The sequence below is a fragment of the Leuciscus leuciscus genome (genome assembly GCF_965113295.1).
Source record: "Leuciscus leuciscus genome assembly, chromosome: 24".
Taxonomy (NCBI): domain Eukaryota; kingdom Metazoa; phylum Chordata; class Actinopteri; order Cypriniformes; family Leuciscidae; genus Leuciscus; species Leuciscus leuciscus.
In genome coordinates, this window is record NC_138723.1 from 17262571 (window position 1) to 17277605 (window position 15035).

Genomic DNA, 15035 nt, shown 5'->3' on the forward strand with positions numbered 1-15035 from the left:
CTTTAAACATGAGTGTCAAGTGAGAAGATGCGAAATCCATGTCAGACTAACTTAGTCTGAAATGTGTCCCAGACGCTGGAAGAGGGCAGAAGTGCGAAAACGAGAGGGAGAGACCTGGCAAACCTGACTTGACCTCATCAATACGAGCAGTGAAGCAGAAGGGACAATCACTTCTCTTTATTTACTTTGCCCTTTCCCCATATTCTTCTACCACTTGCTCTTTGGCATTCGCTAAATATTTCACAATGAGAGTGTGTGCTGGTGATGAAAGTAGACATTTTATTTTCAATATGAAAAGCGGTTTCATCCATGCATAAAGAATCATGGGTTTACATTTTTATGAGGCTTCTTCCTCTAATATAAATAATTTAAAGTAGTAGGTCAGAGCAAAAGGAACAGAGAGCCATGTTGTTCATGGTACACTGTAACTTAACCACTGTGTATCAGTGCAGATGTGGTTAAGGGGTCTAATTTGGTAGATGGGGCAGACCAGATGTAAGGAAGTCTTAAGCTGGAATCCTGTGTTTAAAATTCTTGTTCTCACCTGTCATTATGTAACAGCTTGTCACCTGTTTTGCTGATTGTTTTGTGACTTCTTCCCGGCTGCTTTGGTGAAAATCCTCACCTGGATTTATTAAATTTTAAAAAGCCTTTTATCTCAGATGTGTTTTGCAAAACCAAGAATGCCTTTTGCATTAAAATGAAGATATTTGTAAGTTGAGCGGCTTATAGAATAATTTGATCTTTGAGCATTTCACTCCAGGGGTCTGTAGATCATAAAATATGAGGATTTTTATAGATTGTTTTGATCTGTTTTCTTCTGAATGAATAATACATTACATTTGTGAGGTTTAATCTTACAGTTTTGTGTTTTTCTGTGTTTTCAGCTGACATGGATGATCTTAAGATCTGCTATATCCTGAAGGATGAGAAAAAGGCCACCAGTGACCTCTTTAGTTTCACCGTGGAGGACAATGGTAAGTCCTAAAACCATTCTTTTAGGCTTTTTAATGATTTAATTATGCATTTAGAATCATTAATTAAACGCATTTAGCGTTATGTGCTCTGATTTTAGGTGTAACTGCATACGGAATAGCTAAGATGATTAATTGTGAATGTTTAGACCCGAGAGGCATATATTCAGATACGTAGCATTCAAATAGGCTTTTTCTTTTCCGTGGTAGATGAACTGTCTGTGTGCAGCTTATTACATGCTGTGCTACCTTTGACTGGTGGAAAAAAAGAAAAACTTAAAATGAGTTTTTAGTACATCAAAGAAAAACTTAAAAGTGAGTGTGGGTTAGAATGACCCTAAGATCATATTTCAACAGGGTAGGATTAAATCTGGTGAGGCATAGGTAATCATGTATAAATTAGGTTGGACGTGATGATCCAGTCACTGTTACTGGATTCGCTTACAGCTAAAGACCTTGTTGCGGATACTGATGATTTGTGTTTTAGTTGGAAAGCCAAATATGTGATATGCACTTTACAAAGCACACTATAGGAGAGCCACGTTGAGTGTCTTTGTCAATGCCTCAGAAGGGCGCATCATGGATTGAAGAGTCTGCATACACACAACACAAAGGGCCATTGGGTGCATTAGAGGCAAGATGACACATAATTAGAGCTTGTAGCCGGGATTTTAAGCCACACACCCCTTGTCTAGCTTACAATTACTTTAAGTATTAGAGGGTCTCTGGCATTGAAAAGAGTTGGGAAAATACAAGCTCTATAGAAAAACAGCTGGAGAACTGCATTATAATGGCTTTATGTCTCTCTCATGCTCACAATCACCAGTTGTGTCATGAAATAATCTGTTGCGGCATGAAACGATAATAATTAAAGTCTGCTTAGCATCTTCAAGTCAAGAGGCATTAACTGGTTGAAAGGATCGGTACATGGCTGCATTTGGTCTTTTTAGTCAGGATGTTAAATAGGGCTGTAACGATACACTTGTGTCACGATTCGATACAAATCGCGATACTGAAGTCACGATACAAATTATCATGATATTTTAAGCCAAAATAAAGAAGAGTTTTATTTTTATTATTTATTATTATTATACTTTATTATGATTAAAATATTATTTTATTATAATCATGGACCCACAAATATCCTTCATTGCATTATTTTAAATTATATTCAACATTAACGAGCCGGAGCGACCCGAGAGCCGCTGCACATCACTCACCTCAGAACACATGAACACACTGCTGGGAAACATCCTGAAGATCATCTACATATAGTATTTTAATGTAGTAATGCCACTGACACTCCATAAACTTTTTTTTTTTTTTTTACGGAGTACTCACACTCAATGCATTCATTCATTGGATCTCTTACACAGACTCTCTCGGTGCTCGCTATGCCCCGCTTCTCCCGCTATTAATGCACAATCATATAAGAATAAACCATCTAAAATGCTTGGAATAATCATACTACTAAGTCTAAATGTGTTCTGGTGATTTAAATGATGTTTGCGCTTTTTCACTTTGAGGGGTGCCGTTTCAGCGCATGTGCTTCAGATGATCAGTGCAATCAATCACAGTTCTAATCGCAAGAAAGCTTGTCAAAATTACTCCACTCAATTGATTATTTTACGATGCCTTTTATGACAGTTTTTGGATCTTTTAAGTTTTAGAGGAATGGACTTTAAATTGAGGGACATAAATGTGTTTGGAAGGTGAGTAGCCTACATGACAGAATAAAAATTTTTGGGTGATTTATACCCTATAAATACACTAAGCTAAGCCTTGGATAAAACTAAATCTATATCCAAATCATATCGTTTACATCAACGATACATATCGTCACATTTTTATATCATGATATCTAGATGATCCTTGACAGGCCCAGTTTTTAGAATTGTTTTGGTTTATGTTCCTTTAAGTTAACCCCCCATTTTGGGAGTGGTTGTCATTTGTCCTTTGTCATCTCTCAATTCAGGAATGACTGAGAAGTAGGAACTCTTTGGTATGCAGCTGTGTTGGTGCCTGACCCCTGATCCCAGTTGGTCATTACCGGTTTTGTTTCTGTGTATTCCTGGGGGATAGTTTCACTCCATTGGTGGTGGAGGCATTTATTTTATAGGATAGATCCCAAGCAGTATGCATCTATTTTTACAGATGTAGTGTGCAAACACAAAAGGGCTCAGTTTAGCTGTTTTTATCATGAGGTGCCTCAAGGTTTTCTCCTAGGACCCTTTTTTCTACATCTGTGCAGTAATATACAGCTTCAGCTTGAAATTCAGTGATACAAACACTCTGCCACATTATGCCTGAAAAAGCTGGCCTAATTATACTATCTTAGATTGTGCTTGTCCAAAGAGCCCAACAACCACAGCAAACATCATAAACCTCATTTTATGTCCAATTTGTGTTAAACAGCTGCATTTATATAATGCCCTCTGTTAGATTGCGACTTGCATATTTAGTACAAGTAGTATTCCAGAGGGGTTTAATTAATTGTTTTGTTTTTCAAAATGTTCTTTCCTTGCATACCCTATAATGATGATGAGCCTGCATGTTTTCCACATGCAGTTTAGAGGATCTTTTTAAGTTTGAGTTTAAAGAAGATGGCCTTCAGAAGATATTTCTGGATGCACTTTTTGTGCAAGTCTTCCATCCTTTATCTATGTCCGTAAACTGTCCATCAGAGTTTGGCCTAGATCATCTAGTTTTTGTTTATCTTTGCCTCTGTCTCTTTTGCTCTGTACCAATTGTGAGCTGCCTCTGGAGACAACATTGTAAGGCATCAAAGGTGTGCTCCAAAAGCGAAAGCTGTTCCAAAATGTTGGCAACTTCATTATTCTGTCTCCTAAAGCCCTGTTCAAATTCACGGAGGTCGGCGAGTTGCTGGGCTGTTGGTTTCTGTTTGGTCTCTGAAATCACCAACTTTCATTGAAAATGAATGATATCTGGTTGTTCTGTTGTTGCAAATAGTTTTCATTAATGTGCCTTAAGAAACTTTGTTTTAGCCAAATTTATCGCATGTATCCCTTACTGAAAAGGTAATCCAATAATGCAGTAAGTTCATTGAAAAAAATTAGTAAAAGGTGGACAAGGCAATTAATAAATGAACTTTAATTCAATACTGAAACCGTACTGACAAACATTATATTTGTTTGTGCTATGTATTTTTATACTTAAAGAGTTGCGCTGTTGGCTTAGCAACATGCTAACTGCACACTCTTTCGCTGAATCCGAAATCTGCTGTACACTCGTTCACCATCGCCGGCATTACTCCACTAATATTGTTTGCTTAAAGTAGTGAATAAAAACAAGTGAGCGAATTTGAACACTGCACCAGAAGTGCTGTGGACGCCATCTTCTGGAGAGACACGGGAGTTAATTTGCCGCTCAGTGAATGGGTATTCTCTAGCTGCTAGCCAATGAGCTTGCATCGGTTGTACACTCGTTATTGAGGTGCATTATGGGATTGAATGAGTGCACGCGATAATGGCCACTATGGTTTCAGACACCATTACAAATGGCTGTCTCCTCAAATAGTGCACTATAAGGTTATAGGAGGCGATTTCTGACATATTTAAGATGTTCTGCCTTCTGTTTTGTCAGTGATGCAGCTCATTAGGTTTTAGAACAGAGCTAATAGGTGTTTAAACGGTTTTTAGTCACGTAAACACCCTCTGACTGACACTAATAAATGCAATTCTCCATTTAAATGATTTTGCAACTTGTGGCCCCCAAACTTAACGGTTAAAAGAGGACAGATTTATCAGTTACCCTTCCTTTGCAAAAGGTCATGACGGATAACACTCATTCTGAATCCTCTACCCCTCTCCCTGCAATCATGCCTCTGAGGCACAGATAGATATATGACAGGAACGACTGCAGGGACACACAGAGGCTACAAAGAACAGAGGGAAGCTTTACGTGACACATCATAGCTCTGGGATGTTTGGTTTTTTGCTGTTGGGCAAATGGAATTATTTTTCAAAAATGTTTGATGTGAACTTACAGCAGTGTTCACTCTAAAGCAAAAATGCCATTATGTACTCAATATATATTTTTTTGTATCATTAAAAAGAAAGCTCTGTATATTTTCAACAGACCTGACCATCAACATCTGGTTGAGAAACAAGACGGTGCCTAATTTATGCCATTGTAAACCATTTTTCTGGAAAGCAGTTTTGTAGACTGTTTAGGTTGTTCCTAAAGCTCTGTTGTGTCTGGGTTTAAAAAAAAAAAAAAAAATCATTGCTGGCTCTGTTTTTCTTGTTGTGCACATTGTATTATGGAGATTTTTGCTTGGGATTTGTTGAACATGGTCCAGCTCGCTGTATGAACAATAAAGAACAATGCTTTTTTTAGCGTGGATGTAGATAACCATATGTTTGAGCCGTTTATTTTTTCTCCCATATCAAATTAACCAGAGATAATGTTAAAATGGGATGTTTTTGTAGCTCTGTTTCTCATTGTTGTCTAGACATAAGATTGTGGATTCACATGTGGATTGGCAAGAGCTAGCATTGAATTTCCACTGAATGTTCTGGTGTTCTGTTTGGTTTTTGGGGGGTAGTGCAAGTATTTAGGGTCAGTTCAGATGTGGATTTCTGGTTTAACCTTAGACCTGCATGGCTGATTGATTCAACGACAAGACCACACCTGCAGGTATTCCTGCTTAAACATTTTGAAGTGCCGTTGATCGAGTAGACAGGTGTCAGACCAATGTCAGACCAAAAGTCTGCTGTTCTTCAAACAACGTTCTTCTGAATAAGGTTAAGCAGGTCGTTTTGCGAAGACAGAGGGACAGAAGGGATTACTTGAGGGCATCCAGACAAGCTATGACCTTCGCTGAAGAAAATGTACCGTGTTTGTGAACCTATTGTTTAAATCTGAGCAGCCTAGAGACTCTGAACTGTCTTCATTGCCTGTCCACATGTTCTTGTTGAATGTATCCAAGTTCTGTTAGACTAGCTCTGTCTTCTCAATCCAACCATAAAACAGTTAAAGCAGACAGCCAAGACTTTGTGGCTGCAGCCAAGAGTCCATTGAGCTAGATGAGGAAAGGCTAGTAGGATCTGTGAAAAGACCAACAAGCTGCTGTTTTTAGCTGAAGCACAGTTTGAGCAAACATCCATCAGAATGAATGTGTTGATAATCTAGCTGATAGTTATGTTGAGATGTTTTCTACTCTTCGAAAAGCACTTTAATGCAAAAATTGCATTAATGACTGGATGTATTCTGTTCCTAATGTTTATGATCTGCATCAATGGTGCTTGTGAGAGAAGGCATAATACCTTGTCAGTGGCACACAACTGCTTAACCATAGATGTGCATGTAATCTTTGAATTAGTGTTATTTTTTAAAATTAATCTTAGTCACTAAAATCTTAGCAATCTTAATTGTTGTTTTTTCATTTCGATTAAAATATCTTGTATTTATTACTCAATATTTGCCAATATATACTACCAATCAAAAGTTTGGGGTCAGTATTTTTTTTTTTAAGAAATGAATATACTTTCATTGAGCAAAGATGTGTTAAATTGGTCAAAAGTAGCAGTAAAGACTTTCTATTTAAAATAAACGCTTTTCTCTTGAACTTTTTATTAATAAAAGAATCCAGTTAAAAAATGTATCACAGTTTCCACACAAATATTAAGCAGCACAACTGTTATCAACATTGATAGTAAGAAGAAATGTTTCGAAATTAGCAAATCAGCATATTAGAATGATTTCTGAAGGATCATGTGACACTGAAAAGTGAAGACTGGAGTAAGGAAAATGAAAATAATGAAAATTCAGCTTTGCCATCACAGGAATAAATTACATTTAAAAATATATTAAAATGGGGGGAACATTTTTTTTATTGATTATAATAATATTCCACATTAATACTGTTTTACTGTATTTTTGTCCAAATAAATGTAGTCTTGGTGAGCATAAGAGACTTTTGAATGTAGTTTGTTACGGAAAAAGCGTATTCACAACATAACTTGTACATTTTGACTTGAACATATCTTGTATTATTTGATACAGTCATTTTCTTTTCAGATTTGTCTTATTCTAATTCAGTTATCAGATTAATTATATGTGACTCTGGACCACAAAACCAGTCACATTGGTAAATTTTTTGAAATTGAGATTTACCCATCATATTAAAGCTGAATAAATAAGCTTTTCATTGATGTATGGTTTGTTAGAATAGGAGTATATTTAGTTGAGATACAACTATTGAAAATCTGGAATCTGAGGGTGCAAAAAAATCTAAACATTGAGAAAATCGCCTTTAAAGTTGTGCATTTGTGTTGGCGATTGTGCTGCATTCACTCACAAAAATAAATGTTTGATATATTTATGGTAGGAAATTTACAAAATATCTTCATGGAACATGATCTTTACTTAATATCCTAATTATTTTTGGCATAAAAGACAAATCGATCATTTTGACCTGTACAATGTATTGTTGGCTATTGCCACAAATAAACCCGTGCAACATGTGACTGGTTTTGTGATCCAAGGTCACATATAAACTAAAGGTGAGGAAATCAATATAGAAATATAATGTATGTGCAACAGATAAAATCGTTTTTGATAAACAGGCCTTGCCAAGTACTTGTTTTTGACTTGTATGTTTAACTAAGTTTTGGGAGTGTGGAGCTCCTGAGGATTTGTTGATGTTGATGCTTTCGGCAAACCGATAATAAAAAGAAGGAATTGTGCCTTAAAGCACATAATACTCTATTATTCTCATTCATTCTCATGTTCAGATATATTTTCCAACCCTGTTAAGATAAGACCTTTATAAATCACTAAAGTACGTATACCCTCGGGGGTCATCTCCATTTGACTTCTGTCTGACTTTATCCAGTCTTTTGGGAGGATTGAGATTTGTACTATCTGATGAATTATTTGTGAGCTCTATTTTTAGATGTTGTTAAGAAGTTCTTTAAAGTTTCTGGATAGAGTAAAGCTTCTCATGCACCAGGCACTGATTAGCTTTTAATGAGCTATTCTGAGTGAATGTCAGCTGTTGTGCATGTCATGTCTTTCTAGGAAACTCTGTCTGAACTATCCGCCTTTGAAACACTTCTGTTTAATAAAGTCATTAGGGGCAAGTCATTTATTTTTGTGTGAGAAGCTTCATGGAGACTGTCAGTATCAGGGTTTGGACAAATCCACTGGGCTTCAAAGCAACTTGTCAGTAGGTTTTTCAGAGGCAAAGCTAATGAGAGCATTGTTCAGCTTGACAACTGAACAAATACAAACAAATTTTATATTCACATGTGTGATGCTATATTTTATGACTAAATAGCTTGTTTTCTCTTTTCTACTCATTTATTTAGATTATTTTTCTTTTCGGTGGCCTCTACTGAGGCAAGAATCAATATTACTGTTTCTTATATTTAGTTAATGTTTTTTCAAAACCCCAATATTAAACTAATTTATGCTACAAACATGACACCTTAAATATTTTATTTTATTATTATTATTATTATTATTTTATTTATTTATTTTTCTTAAAATTTTATAATACATTTATTTATTAACATAAATTTTGGCTAAATATGGATAAATGGGTTTTTAGTTTTTTAGTTTAGTCATACAGTAATTTAGATGACTGTCACCTTAATATACTGTGATATTTACTAATATTATACTAATATTTTTGTTGACAAAAATAGTATGTTGTATAGCCAACTCCGTTGGTTATATGATTGACAGCATCTTTTGCATCCCTAAAATTGGCAGAGGAGTGAACAATAGCAATTAGCATTACAGCTGGCATGTTTTTCACAGGCATCACTCACAGTTTTTTTTTTTGTTGAAAATGTACAAATCCACTTGATTTTTTTTCTTTCTAGTAACTGATGGTGTTTTGTTTGCTTAGCTCACTGACCTGAATGAACAAACTAAACCCACAGAATAATGAAGTCCTTGAGCTGAGAGCTTTTTCTTTACTCGCAAATGGTCTTTGCAGACATTTAAACCACACCCTATCAATCACTTCTTCCCTAAACTGATAGAAGATGACAAGATGAAAGTAGAAGTGTCATTGCTGCTCGGATAACGTGCTGCATTAATACCTCTGCATTGACTGCAGAAATCATGGGAGCAATGTTTTCTGCCTTACAGTGGTATAATAAAAAAGACTGTAAATCAAATCAAACATTGTCACCTGTTAATAAGTGATTATTAGAATATTTGTTTTAACATATGGATGTGGCTGTATTGTAGTCTTTCTTGTATGTATGTATGTATGTATGTATGTAAGGAAGGAAGCATGCATTCCTTCCTTCCTTCCTTCCTTCCTTCCTTCCTTCCTTCCTTCCTTCCTTCCTTCCTTCCTTCCTTCCTTCCTTCCTTCCTTCCTTCCTTCCTTCCTTCCTTCCTTCCTTCCTTCCTTCCTTCCTTCCTTCCTTCCTTCCTTCCTTCCTTCCTTCCTTCCTTCCTTCCTTCCTTCCTTCCTTCCTTCCTTCCTTCCTTCCTTCCTTCCTTCCTTCCTCCCTCTCCTTCCTCCCTCCCTCCCTCCCTCTCCTCCCTCTCCTCCCTCCCTCTCCTCCTCCTTCCTCCTTTCTTTCTTTCTTTCCTTCCTTCCTTCCTTCCTTCCTTCCTTCCTTCCTTCCTTCCTTCCTCCCTCTCCTTCCTCCCTCCCTCCCTCCCTCCCTCTCCTCCCTCTCCTCCCTCCCTCTCCTCCTCCTTCCTCCTTTCTTTCTTTCCTTCCTTCCTTCCTTCCTTCCTTCCTTCCTTCCTTCCTTCCTTCCTCCCTCTCCTTCCTCCCTCCCTCCCTCCCTCCCTCCCTCCCTCTCCTCCCTCTCCTCCTCCTTCCTCCTTTCTTTCTTTCCTTCCTTCCTTCCTTCCTTCCTTCCTTCCTTCCTTCCTTCCTTCCTTCCTTCCTTCCTTCCTTCCTTCCTTCCTTCCTTCCTTCCTTCCTTCCTTCCTTCCTTCCTTCCTTCCTTCCTTCCTTCCTTCCTTCCTTCCTTCCTTCCTAATGGACACTGGACTCTTAATTATATGGACCACTATGATAATTCAATGAACCATCAGGCTTATGTTGCTAATCTTCATCAAATGTCAAATATAATCACTTTAACGTGTAAAATGGTTTATTTTCCTGCATTCTGAATTTGTATACGCTCTATATCATCTGCCTAACAGTTATCACCTTGCAACCGTTCATAATTACAGACTAATATTGAGTTGGAATTAGCAACGTCCATTTTTTTCCAGTCATGACATCTCTCAGGCAAGGTTAGTGAGTGAGATATTAAGAGCCTGGGGTTAGCTCGAGGAAATCAAGTGAAACAAGCATTGAAAAGTCATGAATATACATGGTCTAGATAAATTGGGAATTTGTCTCTGATGTTTTTTGTGCACGTGAAGTGAATTATCAATATGCATGCAAACTCCAATACATGATGTACATATAGATTAGAGATGTAGTAGGTCTGAAAGTATGTGTGCACTAAATGTGATAACTTTACACAGACTTTTGCCTTTGACACAGATTTAATCCTAGGCTTCATAATGCATGAAGTCTAAACTCTTAGTTCTTGGGTATTCGCTCATTTTTAATGTATTGGAGCAGACTGCCTTTGGGAAGTGCGGTTCGACTGGGGCCGGGGGTACCATGGTAATAATCATGGTATCAATTTATATTTAAACTACATGAAGATGGTGATTGAGAGGTACAGCTGGATGATACATTTAATTCGAGATACACCAAGAATTGTGAAACCAAGCATGTGAAGTGCGAAGTCAGCATGCACAAGATATAAATATTACATTGTCTGTTCTTCACTGAACTACATTCTTTTTCTATTTAAACAAACCATTATTTTTAGTGTGCATGGGTAAAAGACTGCTGCTAAGGCAATCTGAGGCAAGTACCTGAGTGTAGAGACATTGTGGGTGATCAAAGTATCAAGATTTTCATCTTCTGTTTAAAATAACAATGATTATGCTACATGGATCTTGTACATTGTGCTGTTTTTATGCTGTAAAACCCAAACGGTTTACATGTAAGATGTAGCATATGAGAGAGTTATAACCCCTTAAGTAAACACAACTGGTGGTGTGCACATTATGTTTGAATTATAATCTCTAATTAATCCCCTCTGAGTCCATTATGAGGGTCATATTCATAAGGTATTAGTAGGAACACAGAACTCCACTGAAAAACTCTGCAGATTTCCACAGATTCGTAATGACCTAAAGTAGAACACATCTCTACCTGGACTAATATTTTATTTTTTATATATATTTACAAAAATATTTGATTTTGAGCTCTGCAGGAATAAAACCCATTTTTGAACTTTCTTTTATATTTTCACGAAGTCAATAGGTTTTTTATTTTTATTGGTATTTGGTAAATTCTTGAAATGGGGTCTGTGGTTAACACAAGCTTAAGATATTTAAAAAGAAAAATCAGCTACATAAAACACATCAGTAATAGTGTAAACATCCATCACGTAAACTCATCTACTTATTAGTCTGATTTTACAGCCTCATTGTGTTTATTATCATGCTCAAACCTTTCAATTTGTAGCATTTAAATGATTGAAAGAGTCGTCGGTGGTGACACTGAAGGGAATCAGTGTAATGGTAACTTCAGGGTTGGCCTAAAAATTCCTGCATCACTGCAGCACTCTTTTTAATTTCATAATGCTTTCAGCTGCCAATAATAGTGCCTCGCTGTACACATTCTATCTGTTATTTCAGGAGGGAACAAATTGAAGAACCAGCAGTTTCGTCTGAACTGGGCTTGGATTTCTCTGGAGAAGCCGAAATATGTGGTGGATGAGCAGGATAAAGCTCTCGAGGTGATCCTTAGACGTCGAGGTTTTCTGGGTGAAACGTCTTTTGTTGGTGAGTATCAGAGCACTGCATTCAATTTAATTCACATTTATTGATATGCCGCTTTTCACGATACATCGTTTCAAAGCAGCTTTACAGAAAATGCATGCGTCTACATTACAGTTAAGAGGGATCTGTTATCAAAGGTGACTGTGTCCAAGTAATGTATTTCAGAAATGTACATATTCAAATCACACAGTTAGCAAACAATGTATTAATTTATGGCAGAAACAATGAGCACATTGAAGTTGTGAACATAATGATTATAATATATAGAAATTTTAGCATTGGATCATTCTTTATTTGATTCTCTACCAGCAAAATACTTCTCCATCACCTTTTTTTTCTTTTCTTTTTCGCAAAAACAAATTATTATCCAGAATTGATTAAACTTGACAAGAAGTCACCGGTACAAGCGTTAAAAGTGAATCATTAGCATTCAGAGTGAGAGCTGTTATTACTTAAGCTTATCAACGGGAAGCTGTTAGAGATGTTTTTCTAGTTTTGGCTCCTTTGTGTCTGAGATGAAAGCCCTCGCTCTCTGACATCCGTAGAACAGTCTGACATTTTTTTGAGCGTACACCTGCTTATCTTGCCCTGCACCGGGCTCAGCACAGCCCTACATGTGGTCAGTATCCATGAAACCAAGAGTCTTTGTTTACGCTGCTTCGGATTTGTGGTTTGTGTGTGTTGGCTTTGAGGGATGTTGAGGTTAAAAATAGGGAACGTGAAAGTGGAGAGCAGAAGGCAACAAGAGAGATGAGAAGGAAGGGAGCAGATAGAAAAGATGGATATGGGGTGTTAATAATGAAGTTCTATGCATGGAAATGAAAATGAGTGATCTAGACCAATTTTTTTTTTTTTTTTTTTTTTTTACTGAAATGCGACTTGTGTTTTTAAACTCAAATACGTGTTCTGTGTGATTGGCCCCATAGGCCATAGTTGCCATTGCTAATTTAGTCCCTACCACTCTATAAAGCAGTTACCAAAGAGATGTGTGTAATACAGAAGAATCATCTTGTGTAGTTGAGATGGCATTTTCGGTCATTTAAAATAAAATGTATATTATGTTACATTAAAACCTGGAACTATGGAAGTTGCATTTACCTTTTTTTTTTGTGAAAAGTGAAGTTGGATGGAAAGTTGGCTTCCATATAGAAGTTCTTATAGTGAAATATTTGAATATACGCTATATCAAAAGGTTTGGGTCAGTAAAAAGAAATGTTTTTTTATTTTATTTTTTAAAGAAATGAATGCTTTTATTCAGCAAGGATGCATTAAATTGATCTAAAGGGATAGGAAATACATTTATAATTGGTGCAATTATAAATGATGATGGCAGTCAAGCAATGATGATGATGAGGAAGCAATGATGATGAAGCAATGATGAGGCAGTCAAGCAATGATGATGTCAAAGATCAAAACTGAATAAGGGACAGTAAAATTAAAAGTAAAAATGTTAAATTATAGAGACAAACAAATTAAGTAAATAAGAGTTTATAATAAAATCAAAAGTATTGTATCTAACATAAAAATTGTGAAGATCACAGTATAGAGAAAGAAGGACAAAAGAAGTGAGATATTTGCAGAATGAAAGGAGAGGTAGAAGAGACAAAGAAGCAGAAGTGAAGAGCAAAATTAGAGCAACAAATAAACATTCAGGAAACGTACAGCCTCTTAAACTTATGTTTTGGTCTAAAAAGAAAAGGTCACACAGACCTTAGTTTTATTAAATAAAACTATTTTGGACCGCAAGAATGATTGCTTCAAATCACTGTATAAAAGAAGAAACAAAACACAAACGGGTTTCGAACAACATTAGTGAGAGAAAATTATGCCTATTTTCGGATGAACCATCCTTGTAACAGCAAAAGTGTGATAGTCTTAGTACTCTTTCTCTGTGCTCTTTGGAGCCTGGCGCTCCGATCTCTGCCAAACATCATCCCCCCCTCAACAAAGCTTTCTACTTTTTCACACCCGCCTGCCTCTGTCCTTTTCTCCTTTTCCTCACGTCTCACTGTGGCTGGCGTCCTATGCCGCTTGTTGTGGGGAGAATGGGCCCCCCTGTTGTTAGAGAAATGGAATTGAAAGTGAACTCTCTCGCTCTCGTTCTCTTTTTATTGTATTCGCCTTATATCTTTCAATCAATTTCTGTCTTTCTGTGCTTTCTTGGAAGATTTTTTTTCACATGGTTGGGTGGAACATTTGAAGGTTTTTGTTCCTTCTGAAGTTGTAGCTGAATGCTGCGGCTAAAAAAAAATAAAAACTTGAATGGTCACTTAAAGGAACATCAGTTTCACGGCCCCTCTAGTGTAACTGAAATAAAATTATTTTATAACAAAAAATCAAATGCAATTCTTTAGTCCTTGTATTTTTAATAACTTATATTTACTAGAGCTGGGGAAAAAATCTATTCATCTAATTATCAAGATTTTTTTATAATTTTTCCAGAATATATATTAATATTAATTAGTGGTGGGCCGTTATCGGCGTTAACGTGCTGCGTTAACGCGAGACTCTTATCGCGCGATAAAAAAAATATCGCCGTTAATCTATTCTCCAAGTTGGGTTGGGAGCTGGCTCTATACTACACAAGCTATGATGACGCAATCTACCCGCGGCCGCGAGGTAAACCCGGCTGCAACGCATATTCGTCGTCATCTTGAGTAAACACGGCTGAACGTGAAAGCTGGTGAAAAAGATCGGTGCAACATCCATTATTTGGACTTGGTTCGGGTTTAAGCCGTCAGACGAGCAGCAGCAAACTATATACAGAGTGTGTGGGGTAACAGTTCGGTAAATTAACACACGACTAATCTAACACAGTCTCACCCCAAAACGTCATATACTGACGCGTCTTGACCATGCGTCAACATACGACGAAAAGGGTACCCCCTTACGTCCATGTGTGACGATTCGGGTTATGGGTAGGTTTAGGTATGCGTTATGGTACCGCTAGGAGGCGCTGCTGGTGCGCTTCTGTCTGCGTCTCATATTGACGTTAAAGGGGTACCCTTTTCGTCGTATGTTGACGCATGGTCAAGACGCGTCAGTATAGGACGTTTTGGGGTGATACCGGGCTGACTAATCCGTTCTACCACCTCAAATTCAAAACGAAACATGATATCACTGAATACCAGCGCGCGCGTATTATTCCCATTCCAATATATCTTAGTGGTGTAGCACATAATCTCGATTTTAAGAATCATTGTTGTG

At 37.0% G+C, this 15035-nt stretch overlaps 1 protein-coding gene across 1 annotated transcript in view; it reads left to right on the forward strand.

Moving 5' to 3' along the window:
• Positions 1 to 15035, forward strand: part of frem2a (FRAS1 related extracellular matrix 2a) — a 61933-nt gene that overhangs the window by 6191 nt on the left and 40707 nt on the right. Inside the window, exons 2-3 of the mRNA XM_082157424.1 lie at positions 888 to 977; positions 11685 to 11831. Coding sequence (XP_082013550.1) covers positions 888 to 977; positions 11685 to 11831 — 237 coding nt within the window. The remainder of the gene's footprint in view (positions 1 to 887; positions 978 to 11684; positions 11832 to 15035) is intronic.